This window comes from Amblyomma mixtum, chromosome 4 (genome assembly GCF_055824585.1).
Source record: "Amblyomma mixtum isolate Tamu chromosome 4, ASM5582458v1, whole genome shotgun sequence".
NCBI lineage: Eukaryota > Metazoa > Arthropoda > Arachnida > Ixodida > Ixodidae > Amblyomma > Amblyomma mixtum.
Window position 1 is genome coordinate 95,967,568 of NC_143015.1, and position 24,241 is coordinate 95,991,808.

At 45.9% G+C, this 24,241-nt stretch overlaps 1 protein-coding gene and 3 pseudogenes across 1 annotated transcript; 1 reads left to right on the forward strand and 3 right to left on the reverse strand.

Annotated features, from left to right (window-relative positions):
- Window positions 1-1,212: 1,212 nt before the first annotated feature.
- On the reverse strand, window positions 1,213-5,846 carry LOC149347498 (legumain pseudogene; annotated as a pseudogene).
- Window positions 5,847-10,899: 5,053 nt separating this feature from the next.
- On the reverse strand, window positions 10,900-12,406 carry LOC149347499 (legumain pseudogene; annotated as a pseudogene).
- An 8,422-nt stretch (window positions 12,407-20,828) lies between these two features.
- Window positions 20,829-22,191, reverse strand: LOC149347500 (legumain pseudogene; annotated as a pseudogene).
- Window positions 22,192-22,343: 152 nt separating this feature from the next.
- Window positions 22,344-24,238, forward strand: LOC149347501 (uncharacterized). Its single transcript, XM_089585589.1, has 4 exons — window positions 22,344-22,489; window positions 22,554-22,721; window positions 22,909-23,086; window positions 23,177-24,238. The coding sequence occupies exons 1-4, from the start codon at window positions 22,344-22,346 to the stop codon at window positions 24,236-24,238; spliced, it is 1,554 nt and encodes a 517-aa protein (XP_089441715.1).
- The last annotated feature ends 3 nt before the right edge of the window (window positions 24,239-24,241 follow it).

Here is a 24,241-nt window from a genome sequence, read left to right on the forward strand (position 1 = left end):
ACTCTACTGGTGTTGCTTGGTGCTCTCCAGAGCTTTTTTTACGTCTTTTGCGCTATAGACGGCAATCCATAATGGCCATTGCTGCATTATAACTATCCTAGACAACGACAAAAGAAGGATAAGGCTTTGCAGCAAACAATAAACCTTTTATACTAGTGCAGCGAGTTTGGCTAGTTGTTGGACGTTCATACACAAAACGGCGCGAAGGACGGGGCACAAAGATGTAGACATCACGAAGGCTGACTATCAATCGGCTGATTTTATTCCAGGATGCGCTGAAACATGCATAGAATTGACAGGCTAAGAAAATAAAAAATTTCAAAGAAAAAAATGGCTGAGGCTTAACTTGGTTAAGCCTGGAGAATGGGAAGCATCATCGTGTCGCGTAATTTGGAGGCGCACAACCACAGTGACGGCGCGAGGTGGGCCCCCGTTTCTCCACTGTCGTGACGTCATCAAGTCACGTGGTGTGACGTCATTTATCACGTGATTTGGAGGCGCACAACCACAGCGACGGCGCGAGGTGGGCCCCCGTTTCTCCACTGTCGTGACGTCATCGTGTCACGTGGTGTGACGTCGTTGTCGTGACGTCATCGTGTCACGTGGTGTGACGTCATGTCACGTGATTTGGAGGCGCACAACCACAGCGGCGGCGCGAGGTGGGCCCCCATTTCTCCACTGTCGTGACGTCATCGTGTCACGTGGTGTGACGTCATGTATCACGTGATTTGGAGGCGCATAACCACGGTGAAGGGCTGAAGTGGTAGCTAAAATTGTATGCTTCGCATAAAAATGCACACAATGCGGCAGGAAAGAGATGACAGAGCCTAGCCAGGCTCCATAGAGGATCTCTACGGACAAAAGGTTAACAGATAACACCAAAAACCCACAAAACAAGTGTACGTAAGTTATAAAAATTCAGGTAAGCATTTTCATACTGCTAAAATCTAGAGGCAAGCTAGGACGTTAAACCCCATCGGGACGTTAAATCCCATAAACCAAACCATAAACCAAACCTAAATGTAAGCTATGAAAAATATCCTACAAAGCCACTGCCGCGAAAAACGCATATAAACGCTTATCCCTTCACTTCTAACCTTTCATAATTTACATAAATAATAACCGTCACTATTTTCTTATATTGCTCACCCGTTTTAGAATTCATGTTTGTGAAGAACCTAGAAGTTTCTGCAGAAACACATGTAGCTACCTCTAAACTATGCCTGTAACGGGTTCATGTGTGCAAGCCTTGTCCATGGCAGCCGTCAGCACCGGAAGGGTGTAACCGAACTCGCAAGCGTTGGCCAGGACGTGGAGGTGCCCTAGGGCGTAGGTGTTCTCAGAAATGCTGAAACAATGGTCGCTGAAGTAGAGCACGCCACTTTTGTAGCAGTCAAAGTTTGTCAGAAGTCTATGCGTCGACAGGAGCGCCTTGGTGACATTTCCGCTCTCCTGGGCAACGTACGTGGCAATTTTCGTCATTTTGGTCTCTAGGAAATACCGGTTGCCGAGGGTCTGGTTGAGCTTTTCTTCCAGAAGCTTCCGTTTCACCGGATCTGCGGCAGCCGCTATTCTGCGCCTCAGGACGGCTACGGACACGTCATTGTCCGGAGTCTCATCGCATGGCACCTTCGGAGAAATAAGTGGTCTCTTTTTCTTGTCACCTAGGAACTCACTAAGTTTTAGCTCTCACATCGCGTCATCGCCGTACTGCATAACGTGGCTCCCTGTAGTTTCGTCTTTGACAAACTGGTACTGTTCAGCGAGGCTCCTGCTTCGGATATCTTATGCGTCTGAATCTTCCATCCAGTTGGAGCTGTAGTCGTTGCCCAAGTACGCATCTATGTGATCGTCCCAGTAGCAGGCGTATGACGACTCGAGAGGATTGGCCGCTGTTGTGGCATAGACGTCGATGTCTTCGGGAAGGATGCTGTCGAACATGGATCCGGATTTGCAAGCCTCCACGTAGATGGTCATCTTGGCGTACCTCTTTTCTGCGTGCATTGCCTTGAGCACATTAGCAAAGTCCGTCGCGAACAATGGTTCGTCATTGGGGAATTGGACTAAACCGGTTGAGCCGTGGCCCGAGAAATAGATGAAGATGTGGTCCTTGGGTCCACTGGCGATGACTTTTCTACCCACTTTAATCTTCTTCCCCTGAAGTACCTGGAGGCAGTTCGAAGGTGTCACCAGTTCTCCCGTGTAGTCCCTAGGAACTCCCTTGTACACATTCGGTCCATTTGGGTGGTTGTATATCTTCTTCCTGGTTGGGTTCTCTGGGTTCTTGGCGATGTCGTCGTACATCATGACAACGATGCGCTTGTCGGGGATACCGTGCCTGTGCAGTACCTGGTAAGCGTGGCAGATGTCCGCTTGGTGCCGATAGTTGTCGTACGTTTTAGACCCAGCCACAAGAATAGCCCATAGTTTCGTCGTGCGGCCGTCCACTTCATCTGGGACGGGGTCACAGTGTATAAAGAATGCGCTTGCGATAATACTCGCTGGAGAACCACTTAGAGGCAGAGATTACGCTTATCTGCTGGGGCAGGACTGCGGATAGACACAGTAAGAGGCCTGAACGATCATCTCAAGTTGTTGACTCTTTATAAGTGTTTACTTTGGATAGGGTTTTACATATCGCGACATTTTCTCGGCGCTGTATCGACGGGCAGCGTTGATGAATACGTGCAGAAATGGTTGATTACTCCTGTGGATTTTAGATTAGGCGGAATCCCCAAATAAGAGGATGCCTGCCTTGAGGTGCTTTCAAGCTTGTTTATTTACGATGTTAAGCTCACGGGGATAGTAGGGACTACGGCAAGTTGGCCTACAACACACACCATTTAAAAGTGTTAGTGGTGAAGCGACGTAGACCATTCATAAAGTTTCAAAGTTTGGCGCGATGATAGTAATGGTACATGGTAGTGGCCCGCACACGGCAATTAGAACTCTCTCTACTATCCTCCGTGAGCATCTGTGGGTTGGGTGCAAGAAAAGATGCCAATTCAAACAGTTCAGAGCCCAGGTCAAACAGTATCATCTTATTTTCATATTGTCTTGCGTTCTTTTCCTTTATACTTGTGTTCATCTTCGTATACGCCGGAACACGTCATAGCGCATAAATTAGTTCCTACGCAAAATCTGCTTTGCCTGATCTCAAAGATTTTTTCTTGCTGAAGGTTACTTAATGTATGGTTCGTTTTCGAGAAAGCCTCCGGGATGTATGTTCATCTTTTATTCGAACGGCACTGGTCCTCAACTTCAGGTATATGCCAGTCAGGTTTTCCTGTAGTCCAAAGTGCATAAGACAGAAATTTTAAGGAAAACTTATTTGTTTCCATCCGCATCGTTGGGTAATACAAATGGGTATGGTACATAAACTCCAAATATTATTTGTGGGGAGTTGTGATAGGTTTAGGAGAAGTGCTGTGAGAACGCTTATGAGAAGAAACGGGCATCTGTTCTCACCTTTTCCAAGGCCACATAACTCAATCCGTTTTTAAAGTTTTAGTTTTCTGCACTGATACTTCACAGCTCGGAGCGAAGCTTCTTAGTGGATTACGACGTAACCGCTGCAAGCTCGCTCACACAAAGGCAATCCAGGGGTCGGAGAGTTAGCAGTATTGTGCGAGTGCAGTCCGCTCACTGGCATTTTCTTAGGGCGTCCCTTTTGGGATATGCGCGCTTCATTAAAATTTTCCGTTCCTCCTGAGTATCTTATCATCATCGTCACAAGCCCATTATCCTCGTGCCGTCTGCTGCATGACAACAGAATCTCAAATACGCCTCTAATAAACCGTGCCTGCGTAAACTGCGGTCATCTAAGCGTCACCCAACTTCGCGCACTATTAAGCGTGAAGTTCCCAGACACCCTTAAAGCGGGGGGGGGGGGGGGGGGGGCGCGGTCTCGGACTCAAAGGAGATGCCCTCGACTCAGCGTGGCAAGCTCTGCGGAGACCAGCTACCAAGTGACAAGAGGTTATTGGCCCTTTGGTGCCCAGCCTTCGCCGGTCGCTAGGCAGAGAATGGATCGGAGACAAAGGTTCACAAACAAAACAATGTTTATACAGCAATGAGACGATACAGAGGGTTTCACAATCACTAGTAAAAACACATACAAAGTGATTAACAAAACAGTGGAACTCGTGCAATGTTAAACTTGAGAGAGAGACTACAGTACAAAAGGGATATTGCACCTAAAGTGCACTAACTCAAGAGAGAGATTAACCAACAAAACACAATTTGTTACCCGGGCACTGCGACAGTCCGACGACCAGAAGTCCACGACGATGCCGTCCCGCAGACTAGCGGCGCTGTTTTGTTTTGTTTTTTTTTCAAAAATGCGCCGAATTTTGTGCCACTCAGCCATGCAAACTTCCTAATGTTACCTTACTGTGCCTGCACCGTGCTAGTTGACTTTTTTTTTCAATCCACTCCATTACCTTTCATGAGCGTCGATTATTTGCTTTCGCATTACATACCCTGTTCATTCACATTTCTTCTTGATTTCCACAAGTATGTCATTAACTGGCTTCGTTTCACTAACTCTCGAGGGGTTAAGCTGTCATTCATGATCTGAGAGCACCTGCTAAATGCACTTCACTTTTTCTTATTCTGAAAGCTTTTTTCACTCCCGTGGTCTATATCTGCGGTCGCTGTTTGCCCTAAGTAGATATATTCTCTAATCACACTAAGCGTTCCACTTCCTATCGGAATCTTCGGTTCCCTTTTGAGATTTCTGAACATCAATTTCGATTTCTGCAATATAATTTGTAGACGTACCATTCGTTTCCTGTGTAGGTCCTCGATCATGTTCTGTAGCTCGTCCCTCGAGTTACTTAACAAGCCAGTCAATCGGTGAATGCCGAATTACCAAGCTGTTCTTAGTAACCTTTGACCCTGACTATTTCCAGTCTAGGTCTCTACATACCTCCTATAAAGATGTGTTGAATAGTACTTGATAGACCGTTTTATAATAAATTCTAACACACCTCCAACCTCTCTTTTGGCCACTTGCTCCCCTCCATGCTTACTTTAAGACGCTAGCTACTGTCCCCAGTCACCGCTGAAGAAGGAGTCGAGCCGGTTCCAAACTTAGGGTTTTAAATGAAAGTTTTTGGTTGTAGATGAGTGAGAATGCATAATAAATCTTAAAACCCAATCAGACAAGAAAATCTGTCAAAATGTTTAGTTTTTTTATAGGTCACGTCTCCTTGCCCTACGCCCGTTCTGGATGGAAATCTATAACTTTCTCCGTGAAGAAATATTATGGCGTTTAAGCTGTTCCTGATGTTTCTCACTACTTTCAAATGCTGAGTCATCTCTTGTATAACTCTATAAGGCAGCATTGTATGAGTACAGCAAGCGTGTCCGCGCATTCATTTCCATCCTCTCGAGTAGTGTATCGGCCGAAGGCAGAGGCGGCGTCTGGAGTGTTTGACGGCCAGTGGCCTCTTAGAATAACCGCTATCGCTATTGCCCTCTCGAAAACGGCAGCAGATTCATGGTGACGTTCGGATATAGTCTACTTGTGCAAACCAGAAACCTTTCAAGCAGTGTTGTTCTCTGACCTTTTATTTTGTTCACGTAACCGCACATAAGCGTTCTAGGTGGCCCGGCCGCTGTTTATCTGGTGCCAAGCTTATTTAAATTTTATAGACTGCGAATTTTCTGAAAATTGCCGGTACCGTTCCTGGGTTTAAAAGTCGCGGTACAGTCTCCAAGCAGGTACAGGGTGACCCACTCTTACTGTGAACACGCGAGTGTGTGACCACGCTCTCCGGAGTGCCCGTGCGTCCGTCCCAGCCGCGCATCAAAGCGAAGCGGCAAACGACGCGGATCACCATCGCCAGGTACTTCTGCACGTACACCGTTTTGCTTCGGTGAGCGACTCAGCCCAACACACAGACACTCGTAAGAGCGCGGCCACAAACTCGCATGTTCACCCTAAGAGTTGATCACCCTCTACATTATAACGTTATTTTTTTCCCGCGCCAAATTCTACAAACTGTTCTTTCTTGCTGCTACTGACTAAGGATAAGTTTAAAGCCGAAAGTCACACCACACAAGGCTACTTTTGCTCAGAAGACTTGTGCAGGTCCTACCCTAAAAATTCATAGCACACACTGCTGGACGCTCACGAACTGAAGTTGCTTAATTTTTTAAATTTTACATTGTGGGAGAAGGAGGGAGGGGGGGGGAGTGACAGGGCACCTCCTAATAACCATTAATATGACCACTTCCTTTGTAACGGGATACGGGAAACACTGTAAAGGCTCGAGGGGAAACCCTCATACAGAAATATTGTCTGCTTTACAGTAAGCAAGAACAATAGTTTTATTGAAGAGAACCCCTAGGAACGGCGATAGTCGGTGATCGCGGCGGCCATGGTCTGATCTGTGTCCTCAGCGATCGAAGCGCGCAACGGCACGCCGTTGCTAGCAAAAGCGCGCTTCGATCGCGGTGGCCACGATCAGACACACCAGAATGGGTGCTCATAAGGAATTCACTGCAGACATCATTCTCGACTTCGACTGGCTTGCATTTCCATCGGCGAGATCAGTGTGAGTGTAAAAGTTTTGTTGGGAAATGTTTTTGACTTCATTTTTCCCGGCAAGAATAGTGTGCCTTCGCGAGAAATGGCTTTAAATTAGGGTTTTATCGCTTCATTTTTGTATCACTTATAGCCGGATACAACTCGAGACCGGAGAGGCAAATGCCTTCAAAGGAGGTCCTCCATCCAAAGGCGCCGACGAATTCTCATGAGATCGTGGTTAATCCCCTTGGACCGGCTAGTGTGATACCACTGGAGATGCAGATTAAAGGGGATTGACCACGAATGAATTGAATGAACGGCAGCGTCATGAAAGATTAGTCCCCACCATCGGTTGGTGAGCATCCTTTGAGGTGCATCTACGGCTTCATTCTTTATTTATATCCGACTATAGTAATAAACGGGACGGTATGTTCGCGGATGGGCATGATTTTTCTCATGTGAAAGCCTAAATGGTTTCCATATTGAACACATTAGGGTTGTAAATTTCTAAGAATTAAATTCGTTTTATTGAAGAAATTGTCTTTTCTTTACGCCGCATCTGGAAGATATACAGCTGGGCCGTTGTGTTATAACCGCCAAATAATTTTATTTGCAGACATACAGGAAATGGGCCTCGGGCGAAAAGCTGCAAGGGTAGCTTGAGAGATGCTCGAAGTCCAGTAAAGGCAGCGACAGAATATGGGGACATTCAAGGCAAACGTACGTACATACATACATACATATATACATGCATGCATACATACATACATACATACATACATACATACGTACGTACGTACATACATACATATATACATGCATGCATACATACATACATACATACATACATACGTACGTACGTACGTACGTACGTACATACATACATACATACATACATACATACGTACGTACGTACGTACGTACGTACGTACGTACGTACATACATACATACATACATACATACATACATACATACATACATACATACATACATACATGCATACATACATACATACATACATACATACATACACACATACATACATACATGCCTACATACACATACGTACGTACATACATACATACATACATACATACATACATACATACATACATACATACATACATACATACATACATACATACATACATACGCAGAGAATGAAATTATGTAGCATGCAAAACAGCAAACACAGGAGAAATACTTGCGCTCCTGAAACAAATTAAAATGAAGACAGAAATTAACGGTCAACGGTCATCAAGCAGCATGCCGCCAAAGTGGGGGAACCTACATGACAAAGGTCTCCTCGGCAAGGAACAAAAAGACTGTGCGGCATTGATGAAACAACTTAAAGTCCTTAATGAGGGTGGTAAAGATGTTTAGGTTGTTTATGCTATGATGGTTTAGTTTGTATGGTAAAATGAAACGAAGGATCTGGTTTCCATATAACGTCCTCGTTCGAGGAACATCCCATATTTGTTTGCTTCTGATGTGGATTGTAGTGCCGGAGCCCACATTTCGCTGCTGGCTTCTCTGGAAACAAGCGCTGCGCGCCCGCCGTCGCTCAAAGCAGGCCCAGACTTTCTCGGACAAGTCGCGACATGCAGCGTGACTCATCCCGCCGCCGCGGCGCCGACACGGACCCTTCCTCCTCTCCTCCTCTCCGTCATTGCGAACTCCTCCGACGCTCGCCGGCTCTCGACCATTGGTCTAATTTGAACGGTGGCCAGTGATTGGAGGATTTGAACGGCTGGCTGCCGTAACCGTTACCAGCGGCTATAAAAACGGAGCCGCGCTGAACCCGAGCAGCAGACGGGCAGCAGAGGAGCCATCACGCCGGAGCTACGCTCGCCGCCGGGGCCGCCCTTCTTCTGTGTGCCTGCCCGTGGTGCTCTTGACCCTTGTATCATGTAAAAGCCCTTGTACATACTGTACATAAACGTCCTTTTACTCACCGTCGCCTCGACCGTTTCCTGGCTCGGACTCCCAGTCCCAACAGGATGCTTTTCTGATATGGCTTAAGTCCAGCAAGTTTCTTCAGGAAGTCGGATGAGCATCGTGATGAGAAACTAAGGCAGAGCAACAAGCGGCACTCATACGTGGTATGCACACGGTGAATGTTGTCTTGTGTAAATAAAGTTAAAGATAACAAAATAAAAGTAACACTAATCAAATAATGAAGTAATAAGATAGAATGAAATTTTTCCGGCGTCTGTTACATTTCTCAAGGATCTCATGAGAACATGCGACGCTTGAATGATATGGTACAGACTGACGATTATTTGACTGCCATCATCATCAGCCGCAGCAACAGTAATTGTAGAAAAAAGAAATTCGTTGTTCTACCGTACATTCACCAAATATCACACCGTTTGAAGCAAGTAGGCAGCATATATGGCATTGATGATCTTTTTTCTGCACCAAACAAGCTCGGAAAATTGTGCGCCATTGGAGATAGAAGGGCCAGGGAAGAGGAAAAGAAAGGAAGAAAAACAAAAAAAGGTTGCCAGATTAAGCATGACCTGAGGTTTGTCCCTTGTGCTGAAGGGGTTGTGTATGAAGTACCGTTCACGTGCAGGAAGACCTATATAGGTCTTTTTTACCTATATAGGTCGAACAGGAAGGTGCTTGAACACTCGCTTAAGAGACCACAACACTTGTTTTAAAGGGGCTCCGTCGTCAAACTTGGCCTTGCAGTACAGGAACTGTCCCCAGAATAATCAACCAGATTCTTCTGAAAAATAATTTACCCCCATTTTTAATGAAACTAGGATCCTGTACAAGCACAAAGACAAACTAACACGGGAAATCAGTGAAGTGTTTCATATCCAAAAAAAAAAGCGACTAGTGCGTGAGCATCCCCTCTGTAAAAGTTCATGACTGTGAACTAATGTATCTTGATGCCGGTGATTGATGTATCACTGTGGCTTTTGGTGTTGCCATGCGCTCTTGGTTGTAGATGGAGTATATGTTGCGTGTTGTTTCTAATAAAGCTTTCAGCTGATAGACAGTGCCGGTCCTGTTGTCCTCTTTTCTTTGTCCTTTGTCTTAGCGCTCTTTTTTTACCACCAATATGTACACACTAGCTCAACTCTCCGTTTTATCCTCGTTATTTCAGAGACCGGAAGAAAAAACTGGCCAGTGTTTGTAGACACTTACAGCCGAAGGTCGAGTTACGGCATTTTGGCAATGGCCCGGGCCAAATTTGGAGGCCGGCATCGTGTCGGGCACGCTCACTTATAGTTGACATCAAATATAGTTCAAATCGGCCATGGCCAAATTTCGGGAGCGGGCCGGGCCAAATTTCGGAAATTTGGAAACTACAGGGAATATTTACTGCATTAGAATCAGTGCGAAATCACGAATTCGTGTTGCGTAGAACACGTTGATGAGCATGCAGTGCCGCCAGGATTGCCCGTCCGGATATGGTTCGGATATGGACTTGGGGAGGAGCCCCAGACTACCGAACTAGTTGGCCTTCATCGAAGTAACGCAAATGACCAGGATAAAGTTTTTTTTTTTCCTGCTGATCGCAACATCTCCCAGATTAAACTCAAATAATCCGAATCGCTAAATCATTCGCAAAAACACACTGATACGCTGATCATAGCACTTCAGTTCTCTCCGCGCAAAAAAAAGCATAATCTGTTTTGTTTTGCTTTGTATTTAACTCGTTCACTTTAAAGAAACTACATTTACGAGAAGGTGCAGCAGTAAACTTTTCGGGTAGCTCATTACAATCCCTAATTTCATGTGTGTGTGAAAAAAGTCATTGCTTTTGAACATGTTGACCGTGGTAGCGCGGTGTTCGCAGGCAATTGAATTGCCTTTTGCATATGGCGATTTTCAGCCAGTCTTTCTGAGGCAAAATCATTGGTCTTTCGTAGCTATAAGTTCTGCATAGCAATGTTAGGAAGTTCGATAAATAATTTCAAACATCGCTCATTTCCCATTTACCACACTCAAAACGATTGCCTTACATGGGTATTTCGCGCAGGCGTTGGCGTGTACGACTACCTCTGACGGCTGCCCCAGTTCGAGAAGAGAGAAACAAGTATAGGAAGTTGCTGGTTTATTTGGAAGCGTATGTTTTCACATGCTAAAACCATCTTTGCCATAAGCTAAAAGTTTCACTCATATCTTGTGCAAGGCAGAGCAAAATCACTTGCTGAAATATTAAAACCCATATTCAAAACTGAAAAAACTACGAAGGCAAAACCGAACATAGAGTGCAATCAGAAACATTTCACCGCGCGCAATCCTGTTTTACAGGCAAATGTATATACCTACGCTACAAAATCAATTATACATGTTATGCATCACGCACAAAAATCCAGTACAACCGAAAAAAGAAGCATGTCGATTAAACTATGCCCGTTTCAGAAGGTTGAGTGCACACAACCTTCATTGCCTTTATAATATGCGCTGGTTTGTACCTAAACTCGCATGCGTTGACAAAGACATGGAGGTCATGGAGCGCGTAGGGGTTCTCAGAGAGGTTGAAACACAGTTTGCTGAACTCTCGCACCACCCTTACGTAGCAGTCAATATTTGTCAGAGGCTTCATGGCTGAGAGGAGCGACTTCCCATTCTCTCGAGCTACATACAAGGCAATCAGGTTCATTTTCGCATCCAGAAAGTATCTCTTCCGCAGGATTCCCTGCAACTTGTGCCTCAAAGTCCTCTCCGCGTTCAGGCCGGCGGCTTTGCCCAGCTTGTACTTCAGAGTGGTGAGAGGAACATCGCGGTTCGAAGTGGGCGCACACGCAACCTCCGGGAGAATGATTGGTTGCGCAATCTTATGGCCTTTAAACGCGCTGAGATAATCGTTGGCGACTTTCATATCACTGTACGTTCTGACGTGACTGTGTATGGTTTCTCTTTGGACAAGAATGAACTGTTCAGAAACAGTTTTCCCGTTGAGGTCTACTTTGTCAGAGTCTTGCATCCAGTTCACACTATATTCGCTGCCCAAGAACGCATTGATTTTTGCGTCCCAGTAGCAGGAGTAGGACGTGTCGTAAGGATTTGTTGCCGTCATGGCATAAACCTGCGGGTGTTCGTTGTTATGAGCATTGAACATTGATCCAGCATTACTAGCACCCATATAAATGACCATCTTCGCGAACTTCTGATGGCTGCGCATCCTGTTCAGTACTTGAGACAAATCGAAGGAGAAAAATAACTGGCCTTCAGGGAACTGAATTAAACCAGGAGCTCCGTGTCCCGAAAAGACAACAAAGATATGGTCCTTAGGGCCACTAACTATAACTTTGCCACTGCCGACAGTCACCTTATTGCCCTGCAGTACTTGAAGGGAGATTTCTGGGGTCACCAAGTCTCCTGTGTAGTCCTTAGGAACTCCCTTGTGCACGTCGGGTCCGAAAGGGTGGTTGAATATTGATCCACGTTTCGGATTCTCCGGGTTGTGAGCGATGTCGTCGTACATCATGACAACGATGTGCTCATCGGTGACACCGTGGTTGCGTAGCACTTGGTACGCATGGCAGATGTCCGCTTGGTGCCGATAGTTCTCGTAGCCCTTAGAACCAGCCAAAAGAAGAGCCCAGATTCTTGCTTGGTCATCTTTACTGCCGTCCTTGTACTTAGATTTCTCTGGCAAAGCACTACTGGTCACTACAAATGCAACCAAAGGCAGGAATAGGAGCCAGGACATGATTTGACAAGACCGGGAGGTGGCTTCTTTCTTAGTGAGCGTTCAAGAGACAGTTGAACTGCTTTGCCCGCCGCGGTGGCTCAGTCGTTACGGCACTCGGCTGTTGACTCGAAGACGCGGGTTCGATCCCGGCCGCGGCGGCTGAATTTCGATGAAGGCGAAATTCTAGAGGCCCGTGTACTGTGCGATGTCAGTGCACGTTAAAGAACCCCAGGTGGTCGAAATTTCCGGAGCCCTTCACTACGGCGCCTTTCATAGCCTGAGCCGCTGTGGGACGTTAAACCCCAATAAAAAAAAAGTTGAGCTGCTTTATAGCTAACAGTTGAGCCGCCTGGAGCAATCCTGGCGAATCGCCCCAGGATATGGGCGTACGCGATAGACCCGTGACGCCTTCAGACGGAACACCGGTAACGAAAGATAGCAGTTATCTGCTATGCAACGGGGTCAAACAGATTAATGTTGTTGGGTTACTTGGTTCCGCATATTGTTCACGTACGAGGGCGCCGCGAAGTCGAGGACTGAGCGTTCACCGGTGTTTGTGTACCTGACGCTTCACATTGTCTCCCCGTGTCCTTACCTCTCCTCTGTGAACACAGGGAGATATGGCCAATGCGCACCAATTTTTCCCATTTGCGTTTTTGGTTCATTAGCGCAAGTGGGAGACACCACATATGTTGCACATACACTCTGCGTATCGGCTTTCGGCGTCTTTTTGTGCCCTTCGCATGAGCAGGAGCAGGAGCGGCGTCGTTAATTTTTAGTACAACAAATTTTCGCGTCCATCCCCATTTGCGAGTTGTAGCCAACTGTTCTATATAACTGTAATTGTAAATTGGTTTTTGAGGAAAGGAAATGGCGCATTATCTGTCTCACGTATCTCGGCGGGCACCTGAACGGCGCCGTAAGGGAAGAGAGGAAGGTAGGAGTGAAAGAAGAAAGAGAGAAAGAGGTGCCGTAGTGGAGGTCTCCGGAATAATTTCGACCACCTGGGGGTCTTTAACCTGCACTGACATCGCACAGCACACGGGCGCCTCTTGCGTTTCTCCTCCATCGAAACGCGGCGGCTGCGGTCGGGTTCGAACCCGGGTACTCCGGCTCGGTAGACGGGTGCGTTTACCACTGAGCCACCTCGGCGGGTTCAACTGTTCTCAGAGAGGAAATGTTTATTTTTCTTGCCCATGGCCCCAGTTTACCCGAAGCGTGTAATCATTACCAAAAATAGGCAATTAATAAACTACAAAATATCCAGAAATAGGCTCTCTGATTCAATATACTTTCGCTTTCACGATACTAGCCGCCGTGGTGACTCAGTGGTTGTGCTGCTCGGCTGCTGACCCGAAAGACGCGGCTTCGATCCCGCCCGCGCTGGTCGTATTTCGATCGAGACAAAATGCTTAAGACCTGTGTTCTGTGCGATGTCAGTGCACGTTAAAGAACCACAGGTGATCGAAATTATCTGAAGCCCTCCACTACAGCGTCCCTCATTGCCTCAGTCACTTTGTAACGCTAAACTTCATAGACTGAACTATTCACGACATGACAGAGTAACTGATCTGGGCAGCCAGACGCGCAGACCGACTTTGGAATTCCGCCAACGCATGGAATCAATAAAATTTCTTTTCCTTATCTACCACAACTATATAAACATTGACAGGAATAAACACCTGAAACCACTCTTCCAGCGTTCAGGCAGATTAAATCATACATTGTACATTAGACCCATTGCTTCAAAATCTAATTTCCGGAGCCCTTCACTACGGCGTCCCTCATAGCCTCATTCGTTTTTTTTTATTTTATTCAAGGTACCTACAGCGCCTTTAGAGGCATTATTGTAGGGGCATTATTGTAGTAAAATTCAATACAGCACAAGAGAACAAAGCAGAAATAAAAGTTACAAAAAAATGTTAAGAACTTACAGAAAGATAAAAGCATTCTGATTGCACCCGAGACGCAGAACCGACACTGACAGCAGCATAATCAGAATATTGCATGGTCAATTGCGGCCTGGAAATTCTCGCTCTGAAACACTTCATTAGGCAGCAGGTTCCAGTCACTTATTGTGTTGGGAAAAAATGAATATTTAAATGTATTAATCCGGCAGTTATACCCTCTAATTTTCATGGTATTGTCCCTTCTACTCGAAACGTAGTGAGGTTGCCTTAAATAGAGGCTTTTATTAATTCCTGTTTTATTATTGTAAATGTCGTACAAAAACTTTATTCTAAAAACTTTTCTTTGGTGGGATAATAACTTCCAACCAAGAGCTTCCCGAAGTTCAGAACTTCTAACCTTAAAGTTATAATTCCCAGTTACGAACCTTGCTTCACGCTTCTGAACTCGTTCTAGCTTGTCTTTTAAAATATTTGTGAACGGGTCCCAACATACGCATCCATATTCGAGTATTGGCCTGACATTAAATTATGGGGACGTTAAACCCCCCTAAACCAAACCAAACTTAAATATTCTTTCTTTCCGCTTGCGATTATAACATGAAATTCACTTCCGCATAACATTTGAATATCATGTCCGTCGATGTATTAAGAGACAAAATTTATACCTTATTTCAGACATTTGGTGGTGTTGTTGCTTTTATTGCGTTTATTTTGCTTTGTACAATGATTGTTGTTGCTATTTCTGCTGAATTTCTGTGTTGATTTCTCTGTTTAATTTTATCAGTCCACTCCTGTATAGCCCTGTATTGGCCTACACTATGACTAAACAAATAATCAAAATAAATATGACGAGATATTAGACATGTTTTTTTTCAAATCAGCTGATATTAGGACGTTCTCATCATCATGTGTTGTCAGGTACTCGCTACGACTGGAAGGCAGTCAAGAATGAAGGGTGAGTAATTCGAAGGCAATTTAGAGCAAACTGATATATTTGGGTGATTTAGCGACCAGAAATGCAAGACAACTCGGGGACAGTGATCCTAACGCGCAGTTCTACGTGACACGTACGTGAAATCCTTCAGATCCTGTGTGTGAATCGTCGACAGCAATCCGAAAAAGGGAAGAATCAGACGTGTCGTCGAGATCCCCTGCAAAGAGAGTATGCCCAAGAGTAAAAGCATTTGCCCCATTCGGCCGAGCCCTGCTGATTGACAACCTGGGTGTAGCAACAGAAATTGTTTTAATGGTTTCGATTTTGTCTGAGACGGATGATGTATTAGAATTTTGTTCTGCAATGACAAGAGTATAGATGGTGAATCCATTCGTCGGGGAGGTAAAAAAAAGAATTCACGCATAACTACACTCATTACGTTATAAAACCGCGCAACCTTTACGTTGTTCCACGTAATATTTAGAGCTTGCTGTTGGTGCAAAACAATCATTTTGGCTTTTTCTGGTCACTCGCCATCATACGGAGCGTACTGCGGGGACCGCAAGAAGAAATTAAACGTAAAGCACAAGCTTTCACATCGGTTACATTTAGGCCATTATTACAGCCACGTGCGCAGAAGTACATATGAAAAGAAGGGCCGCCGTGGTGGCTCAGTGGTTATGGTGCTCGGCAGCTGCACCGAAAGACGCGGGTTCGATCCCGGCCGCGGCGGATGAATTTCTTTAGAGGAAAAATTCTAGAGGCCCGTGTATACCGTGCGATGTTAGCGCACGTTAAAGAACCCCAGGTGGTCGAAATTTCCGGAGCCCTCCATTACGGCGTCTCTCATAGCCTTAGTCGCTTTGGGACGTTAAACCCCATAAACCAAACCAAACCAAACCAAACCATGAAAAGATGGGTACAAAATGCAAGGCCGCGCCACAACAACCCGCGTCCGCCAATATTAAACGGTAGCTAGATAGCACCCAACACATCCTACTGCATGCTTTCGTACTGAGCTCACAAAGTCTTTGAGCTTAGATCGGTTTTCAAGCCGGTGTATTCCCAAAATTCAAAGGTAATGTTTTTACCCAGCCTTGACAGAAAATTGTTTATCAAAATGAGCAATCCTCACAAAAAGGAAAGAGTAATACAGTTTGATGAATAGCGGCTACTAAATTTGCCTGCAACGTTCAGTAAAGTCCGGTTGGTCTCTAAAATCAGCCTAGCTTTGCGCCTACCCCTTTCCGACGCCGCCTAACGAATGGAGTCGACATTCAGTTCGGCACGTGTGCATGTATCGGGCTCGTTCTACAGCTGGCGCTTAACCTGGTAGGCAGTCAACACTGGGCCTCCACTGGAACGAGCGTGACTGGACAGTCACGTTGGATGTCGACCAGGAAACCACGTTTCGCCATTTCTCGGTAATTCGATATGCCGTTCGGGTAGAAACGATCGACAAACATGCACTTAACAACGCCGCCTATGGCACAGAACACATGCGCCGCTGCCGGAAAGAAACGAATGCTGATTGATAATGTAAAACACAGCTATTTGTTTAATACAGTACTTGGATTTTTTGGCCGTGGTGGCCTCGCATTCTCAAGCGAAATGGGGACAATATAAGGCAAGGTACCTGACAAAAAAAAAACATCGGTTTCAATGCCGAAGTTCAGTCGATTTAGGTTAGTTTAGTTAGTATCATACTGTTCATTTGGTACCTTTTCCTATCTCTGTAACAGTTTTTTTCTGCACTTAGGCAAGTGACGAACAAACTACTGTTTGCTCTCAAAAGCTCTCTCTTGTAAGAAATTTGACGCGCGTACTGAAAAGACAAACACATTCTTTAGGACATACTTGGTGTATTTCTATAAATGATTGTGCTAGTTGAAGCCGCCAACGAAAAACTAAAGGACAGTTTCGAAATCAGTGTCTGCCGTTAAAACAGCAGGCCAGCGCTACTCCAAAATTGCGCGCTGCTACAGTTCGTCAAAAATTCGCGGCCGCCAAAAACCGCTCTGCGCAGTTTGTTTCTGCGTGGAAAGGTTGTTTTCGTGCCTCACGAGAGTCGACGTCGGAGCAAAAATGTCAACAGCACCCTCACAGAGAGTGCCCGTGGACACAACTTTCATTGTGCTAGGCAGTCGCGCGGCTCGTGCCCGGTGATAGCATACGGCCTTTGAGCGCGGGAAAGCCCGTGATTTCTGCACAAGGAAGTGTATAGTTTTCCAAATCCGGAACAATGGTCGGCGCAATGCAGCACTAAGAACTATAACTTCATGGCACCCTTTGTCCACAGACAATGCTCCCCGGGAAGAGCTGATCATAATAACCCATCTCTTTCCACGAATAGGTTTGGTTTATTGGGGTTTAACGTCCTAAAGCAACTCACGCTATGAGAGACGCCGTAGTGAAGGGCTCCGGAAGTTTCGACCTCCTGGGGTTCTTTAACCTGCACTGACATCGCACAGTACACGGGCCTCTACAATTTTGCCTTCATCGAAATTCAGCCGCCGCGACCGGGATCGAACCCGCGTCTTTCGGGCCAGCAGCCGAGCGCCGTAACCACTGAGCCACCACGGCGGGCTTACGACGAATAGGAGCCACAAATCTAAAAGGCCTCTAACTTTTCGCTGCTGTTACTACTGAATTATTCTCTTAAGCCGCCGCGATGGCTCAGTGGTTGCGGAACTCGGCTGCTGACCCGAAAGATGCTGGTTCGATCCCGGCCGCAGCGGTCGAATTTCGATAGAGGCGAAATTCCAGAGGCCCGTGTTCTGTGCGATGTCAGTGCACGTTGAAGAATCGGAGGTGGTCGAAATTTCCGGAGCCCTTCACTAGGGCGTGCTTCATAGCCAGAGCCGCTTTGCGGCGTTTAGCCCTCATAAACCAAACCGAATTATTCTCTTAGTCACTTGATTCAGCAATCTGACCGGTGCTCCATAGGATGCACACCGAGCTTCTGCGTTGTACCCATGCACTCAAACTTATGCCCATTCATTGCATTTTGAAATCATCCATGCTGGTGGAGGGAATATTGTGAGTGCGGTCAGAACACTGCAGCACCCGGTCTGAGATGAGCAGACGCCGACGCACATGGAACTATTTGGAGGCGAAATTACTGCATGCGCAGTGAGGCAGGCGTCCGCCGTGCAGCCGGCTGCCAAAAATTATGTTCGTCGCCGATCTAGCAGAGCTAGATATGTTCGTCGGGCTCCCGCTGGAAGGTTCAACCATAAAGTTTCTTAATGCAACTAGACGGAAAGAGCTGCCGCGATGGCTCAGTGGTTATGGAGCTCGGCTGCTGACCCAAAAGAGGGGGGTTCGATGCCTTCCGCAGCGGTCGAATTTTGATTGAGGCGAAATTCCAGAGGCCCGTGTACTGTGCGATGTCAGTGCACGTTGACGAACCCCAGGTGGTCGAAATTTACGGAGCCCTCCACTACGGCTTCCCTCATAGCCTGAGTCGCTTTAGGACGTTAAACCCCCTTAAACAATGCCTAACGGAAAAGCTGTCGGCGCTACACTTCATCCGCCGTGGAGAGGCTCAGGAATGCGGGGAAGACTATGTTTCTTACATGGCTTCGAAGTAAGACATGATGTTGGGCTAGTCGGTTCATGGTTAGAGCGAAACAAAACTGCGCGAAGACGACGGGACAAAAGAGAGGCACGAATACACACACACTGCGCTTTGCGTGTGTGTATTCGTGCCTTTCTTTTGTCCCGTCGTCTTCGCGCAGTTTTGATTCGCTCTTACATGGCTTGGCTGCTCTACCCTTATAACAAGATCTATAGAGAGTATATAGACTTTTTATGGACTCTATTGCCCTCTTATATATATTTCTTTTTGTCCATTCATAGTCTATAGACTGTCTGCCGACAAAAGTCTACTAAAAGTGTATGGCCATAAATCTATAGACTGTCTTTAGACTGTCTATAGCATTTCTATTGCCTGTAGACTGTTATCTAGGATTTTTCTATATAGAGCCTGTAGACTTCATAAGCAGAAGTCTACAAACACTCTGTAGACTGAATAAAAAAATTTTTGTAAGGGTAGGCCATAAAATATGGATTTAAACGCAAAACCACGACTCTTATCAAGGCAAATCTCGAAGAAATGCTGCGAGTTTCTGTACGAGCCTAACAACGAACTTTCACCTGCATTATATTCTATTAAAGAATTTAAAAACACTGTACTGAAATAACTTAGTCGACGCAACTACAAACTTCGAGGTACAATGCAACTTCTCGGTCAAACACTAGAAAAACCAAACGCGAAACCTCATCTTCCCGGCATCCCTGTAAGGGATGATGTGGCGTTTAAGTGACTCGCTTACACGGTGCTACTAGCTTTACCTCTATACGTAATGTTTAGAAACTCTGTGGTCAATGCGGGCGTCAATGCGGATTAGCCACACGCGCTACTGATTCTGACTGCCGCCCGCCTCTTTCTAATGTTCTGGACGGCTAGAGTGGACGTGGTGATGAAATTTTTGCGCATGGTGCACAATACAGAGCTTTTTAACAGCACCTGCGTGTTTACGTGCGCTTAACTCAAGCATTCTTCGTGACCTTACACTGCATGTCGCATCAGCACGTTTAGTTCATCGTGGGCAAACGAAGCCTCGAAGATAACTCCACCCCTAATAGGGTCAGCTGGTTTGTATGGAGTACAAACGGAAAAATTACAGATCACTGCGGCTCCCCGCATTGACGCCTCCTCGGCACTCGTCGCCGCTCTTTACCCCTCTTTGCCTCTCTTTGATTCTTTTTGATTCTTTTTGATTCACTTTGCCTCTCTTTGCCTCTCTTTGATCCTCTTTGCCTCTCTTTGCCTCTGACGTCACGGTGACCACGTTCCATGAAGGCGTGCATGACATCGTTCCTCTACATGGCAACTACGTTAGCGCAGCGGCTCCTCTGGCGTCACAGTGACGTCACGCAACGTCATGGCAACCGCGTTGATCAGTTGATTAATTGATTGATTATGATTGATTGATTAATTATCGACCAATTGATTAATCGTTGATTAATTGAATAATTATTGGTTGATTAATAATCGATCAATTAAATAATTGTCGGTCAAATTACTAATTATTGGTAAAATAATTAATTTCCAATGAAATGGTACATCTACAGCCTCAAAAATCGGACTTTTTCTGCGCATGGAATTACTAAAAATTTAAAAGGCTGCAACTCGTAAAAGCGTTCATTACTGAGTTGACAATGCTCATAACACGGCTGCGTGAGGGCTTTATAACCAACTTGCATATTGCTCTTCTGCGGTAATGAGGCGTGCCAGTTGTGTTTAAAAGTTTCGTTATTCAGGTTAACCATAGTAGAAACGAATGCCTACAATACCGCATATAGGTCTGCTTCATAAGTCTCATAAACACTGCCGTCGGAAAAAAACGGCAAAATGTGACCTACTAAATTCAACCATAAGCTCTTTATATATTTCACCGATGCCATGATCCTCGCGAAGCTGTCACAGGTGGCCTAAGCTGCCGGCATCTATGCGTTTAGTGCCGCCTTCAGCAGGCAGACATTCAAAATATTCAGTATTAGAGCTGTCGAGCACCATTACGGAGTTCATGAAGATCGATTATATATGATTGAAGGTAATCCGCCACTTATGTCTAAATATTCGCTACATCAAACGTTAAATTATCACTCTGCAATAAAACCTGATTTGTCGGTCCATAAACCCATTCCGAAAGTTCAAGACCGCTTTCTCTAAGATGAAAACAGGAATAAGAAGAAATTTTTTAAAATGCTGTAATAGCCATAATGACAAACGAAAACGCTCAAATCACTCCGAGTCACAAAATCTAGGCGACCAAATTCATGAAAACGAGGAATTAGAAGTAAACTATATTAAGAACGTTCGGCACCACACAGTTGCATCTTTCACAAGCGCATGAGGTTAAAATTGTTAAACAAAATTTTTCCCTATCCTTCCGGTACACTCTACGGCATTCCTCGCTCGGAACAGCCGGATACAATTTAAAGAAACACATGCAGCTGCCATTTAAACTATGCCAGTAACGGTGTCATGCGTGCACGCTTTGTCCATGGCTTTCTTGAGCTCTGAGAGTGTGAACCCAATCTCGCACGCATTGGCCAAAACATGGAGGTGCTCGAGCACGTAGGTGTTTTCAGAAATGCTGAAGCACCGATCGTTGAAGTATAGCACAGCACCTTTGTAGCAGTCAAAGTCGGTCAGAAGTGTATCGGCAGACAGGAGTGACTCGGTCACATTTGCGCTCTCCTGAGCAACATACGCGGCAATCTTTGCAATTTTCGTCTTCACGAAATGCCTTCTGTCGAGGGTCCGGTTGAGTTTTTCCTCCAGAGACTTCCATTTCACCGGATCTGTGGCAGCCGCCATTTTCTGCCTCAGGACCGCGACGGGCACATCAGAGTCCGATGTAGGTGAGCATGGTCGCTTCGGAGGAAGGAACGGTTTCATTTTCTTGTCCCCCATAAACTTACTGATTTTTAGATCTCCCATCACGTAATCGCCGTACAGCATGACGTGGCTGCCTTCAGTTTCTGCTTTGACAAACCGGTACTGCTCGAGAAGGGTTCTCTTCCGCAGATCCTGCGCGTCTGAATCTTCCATCCAGTTAGTGCTGTACTCGTTTCCCAAATACGCATCTCTGTATTCGTCCCAATAACAAGCGTATGAAGGCTCATTTGGATTGGCTGCCGTCGTCGCATAGACGTCGATATCTTTGGGAAGGAGATTTTGAAACATAGATCCGGATTTGCATGCTTCCATGTAGATGACCATCTTTGCGTACTTCTTATCCGCATGCATTCTTTTTATCGCTTGGATGAAGTCCGTCGCGAACAGAGCTCCGTCTTTCGGGAAAGTCACTAAACCCTTCGACCCGTGGCCCGAGAAGTAGACGAAAATGTGGTCTTTCGATCCACTGGCTATAACTTTGTTGCTACCGCCGTTGATTCCCTTACCCTGAAGAATCTCCAGGAAGTTTTGGGCTGTCACTAGGTTTCCCGTGTAGTCTTTAGGAACTCCGTTGAATACGTCTGGTCCGTCTGGATGATTGACTATTACCTTCTTTGTTGGGTTCTCTTCGTTCTCTGCGATGTCGTCGTACATCATGACAACTATGCGCTTCTCGGAGACACCATAGGCTCGTAGCGAACGTCGTTCCCGCGCCGACTAGGGCGCCCCTCACGGCGGCGAGCGCAGACTCGGAAGGATACGATCGGCCCGCTGGCGTTCGGAAAGCCTGTTTGGTCTCTGTTTCGCGCGTAGTTGTTGCCTTTTCAGAAAAATGCCGAAATGCAACACGAATTGCTGCGTCGTGGGCTGTAACAGCACGTACACCAACTCACCAGGAACGAAGTTTTATAGGTTTCCGAGCCGACCGTATGAAATAGAACGGCGTCACCGCTGGATCGCGCTCGTCCGACGGCAGAAGTAAGCTGTTTTATGTTCCGGCGATATGCGAAGTGCGTTAGCGATGAATGTGTTGCTTTTACAGCGATGACGGCAGCAACTGGAGACCTGCAGTGCATAGCAGGATATGCAGCAAACATTTCGTCGGTGGTGTTAAATCTAATGAAGAAGGCCACCCTGCTTACCACCCGTCGATATTTCCCGCTGCATATAAAGCGACGAGTGGGCCTCTGTCAAGCGACCGCTATACGAGGTAGAGCATACATTTTTTGAATTTGCCCTCAGCTTGACGTATTGTGGCTAATGCCACCTCATTTTGTGCATTGACAGTTGATTTGGTTGCGTGATCGCGGTGCTTTAGTGAACCAATATTGTTTGGCTATGACTACCCCACAAATGCAAAGCGACGAGGTCCTTATTTATTTATTTATTTCTGCCAGAAAAAGAAAGCGCCAGAATCAAAAGATGCAGGAGGAGCGACAGATATCCAGTTATGACAGTCAACAAACAGGGTGTGTCTCAAGCCCCGAACCACAGATTTCAGACTGCCCGCCTTACAGTCACAACGTAGTGGCCTCCTTCGGCGGCCAGTCTGCAGATGACACACATCGTGTGGATGTAAGCAAAAGTTTACTGCATGTAATTTGTGCTTTTCATTGCATTTAATTTGACTGGTGTGCTAAGCTAATTTTAAAATGCTGGTTTCAGGCCTCAACAATGACTGAAGACGGCAATGTTACTTTCAGCGTGAACTTCACATTTATATCAGAGTTGTGCGATGGAAATGCTTCATCTTACATAAGTCACAAAGAAGTGTGCAGCACAAGCTTGGGCAGCTCATGCAGTCCAGGCTTTTCAGACAAAAGCACTGGACCAGCGTGCAAAGAGCCTTTCTTCGCGGGGTTCAGATCTCTTCAACACGATGAAAACGCCTTTCATGCGCTGACAGCGATTAATGTTTCATTATTTGCTCTGCTTTTAAGCATACTGCCACCTGCTCCAAGAAAGTTGAATGAGTTATCCATTGAGAACAAGATTCTGTTATTTCTGATCAAACTGAAACATGGGCTGCCATTTTCTGTTCTCGCTGTTCTCTTTGGCGTCCACAAAACAACGGCCTCTCGCATCTTCAAGGGTCTACTTGTAAACATCCATGCTGCAACAAGGAAATGGTTATACTGGCCATCGCAAAGAGCCGTTCTGGCCACATTACCTCCATGCTTCAAAGTACACTATCCAAAATGCAGAGTTGTTATAGATTGCACTGAACTTGAAACTGAAGTGCCTCCAGGAATTGAAAAACAAAACCTGTGGTATTCAGACTACAAAGGAAGGCACACCATCAAGTACCTTGTTGGAATAGCTCCGAACGGCCTTATAACTTTTCTTTCAAAGGGGTTTGGAGGTAGAACTAGTGATACTACTCTAACAGTTGAATCAGGTTTTTTGTCTCTTCTTGAACCAGGAGATCTCGTCTTAGCCGATAAAGGATTTCCAGGCATAAAAACAGGTGTTGGTTCGCAGGATGCAACGTTGGTGATGCCACCTTTTGCTACCAGTCCACAATTCACGGAGTCTGAGGTGGATGCCACATATGAAACTGCCTCCGTGCGCATTCATGTGGAAAGAGTGATTCAGAGGCTGAAAATTTTTGATATCATTACACGCAGGATACCACATGAGCTGACTGGTTATGCTGATGAGATTCTTCATGTACTAGCAGTACTAACAAACCTGAAGGCGCCCATTTTTTCCAAGCTACCGAAATAATGA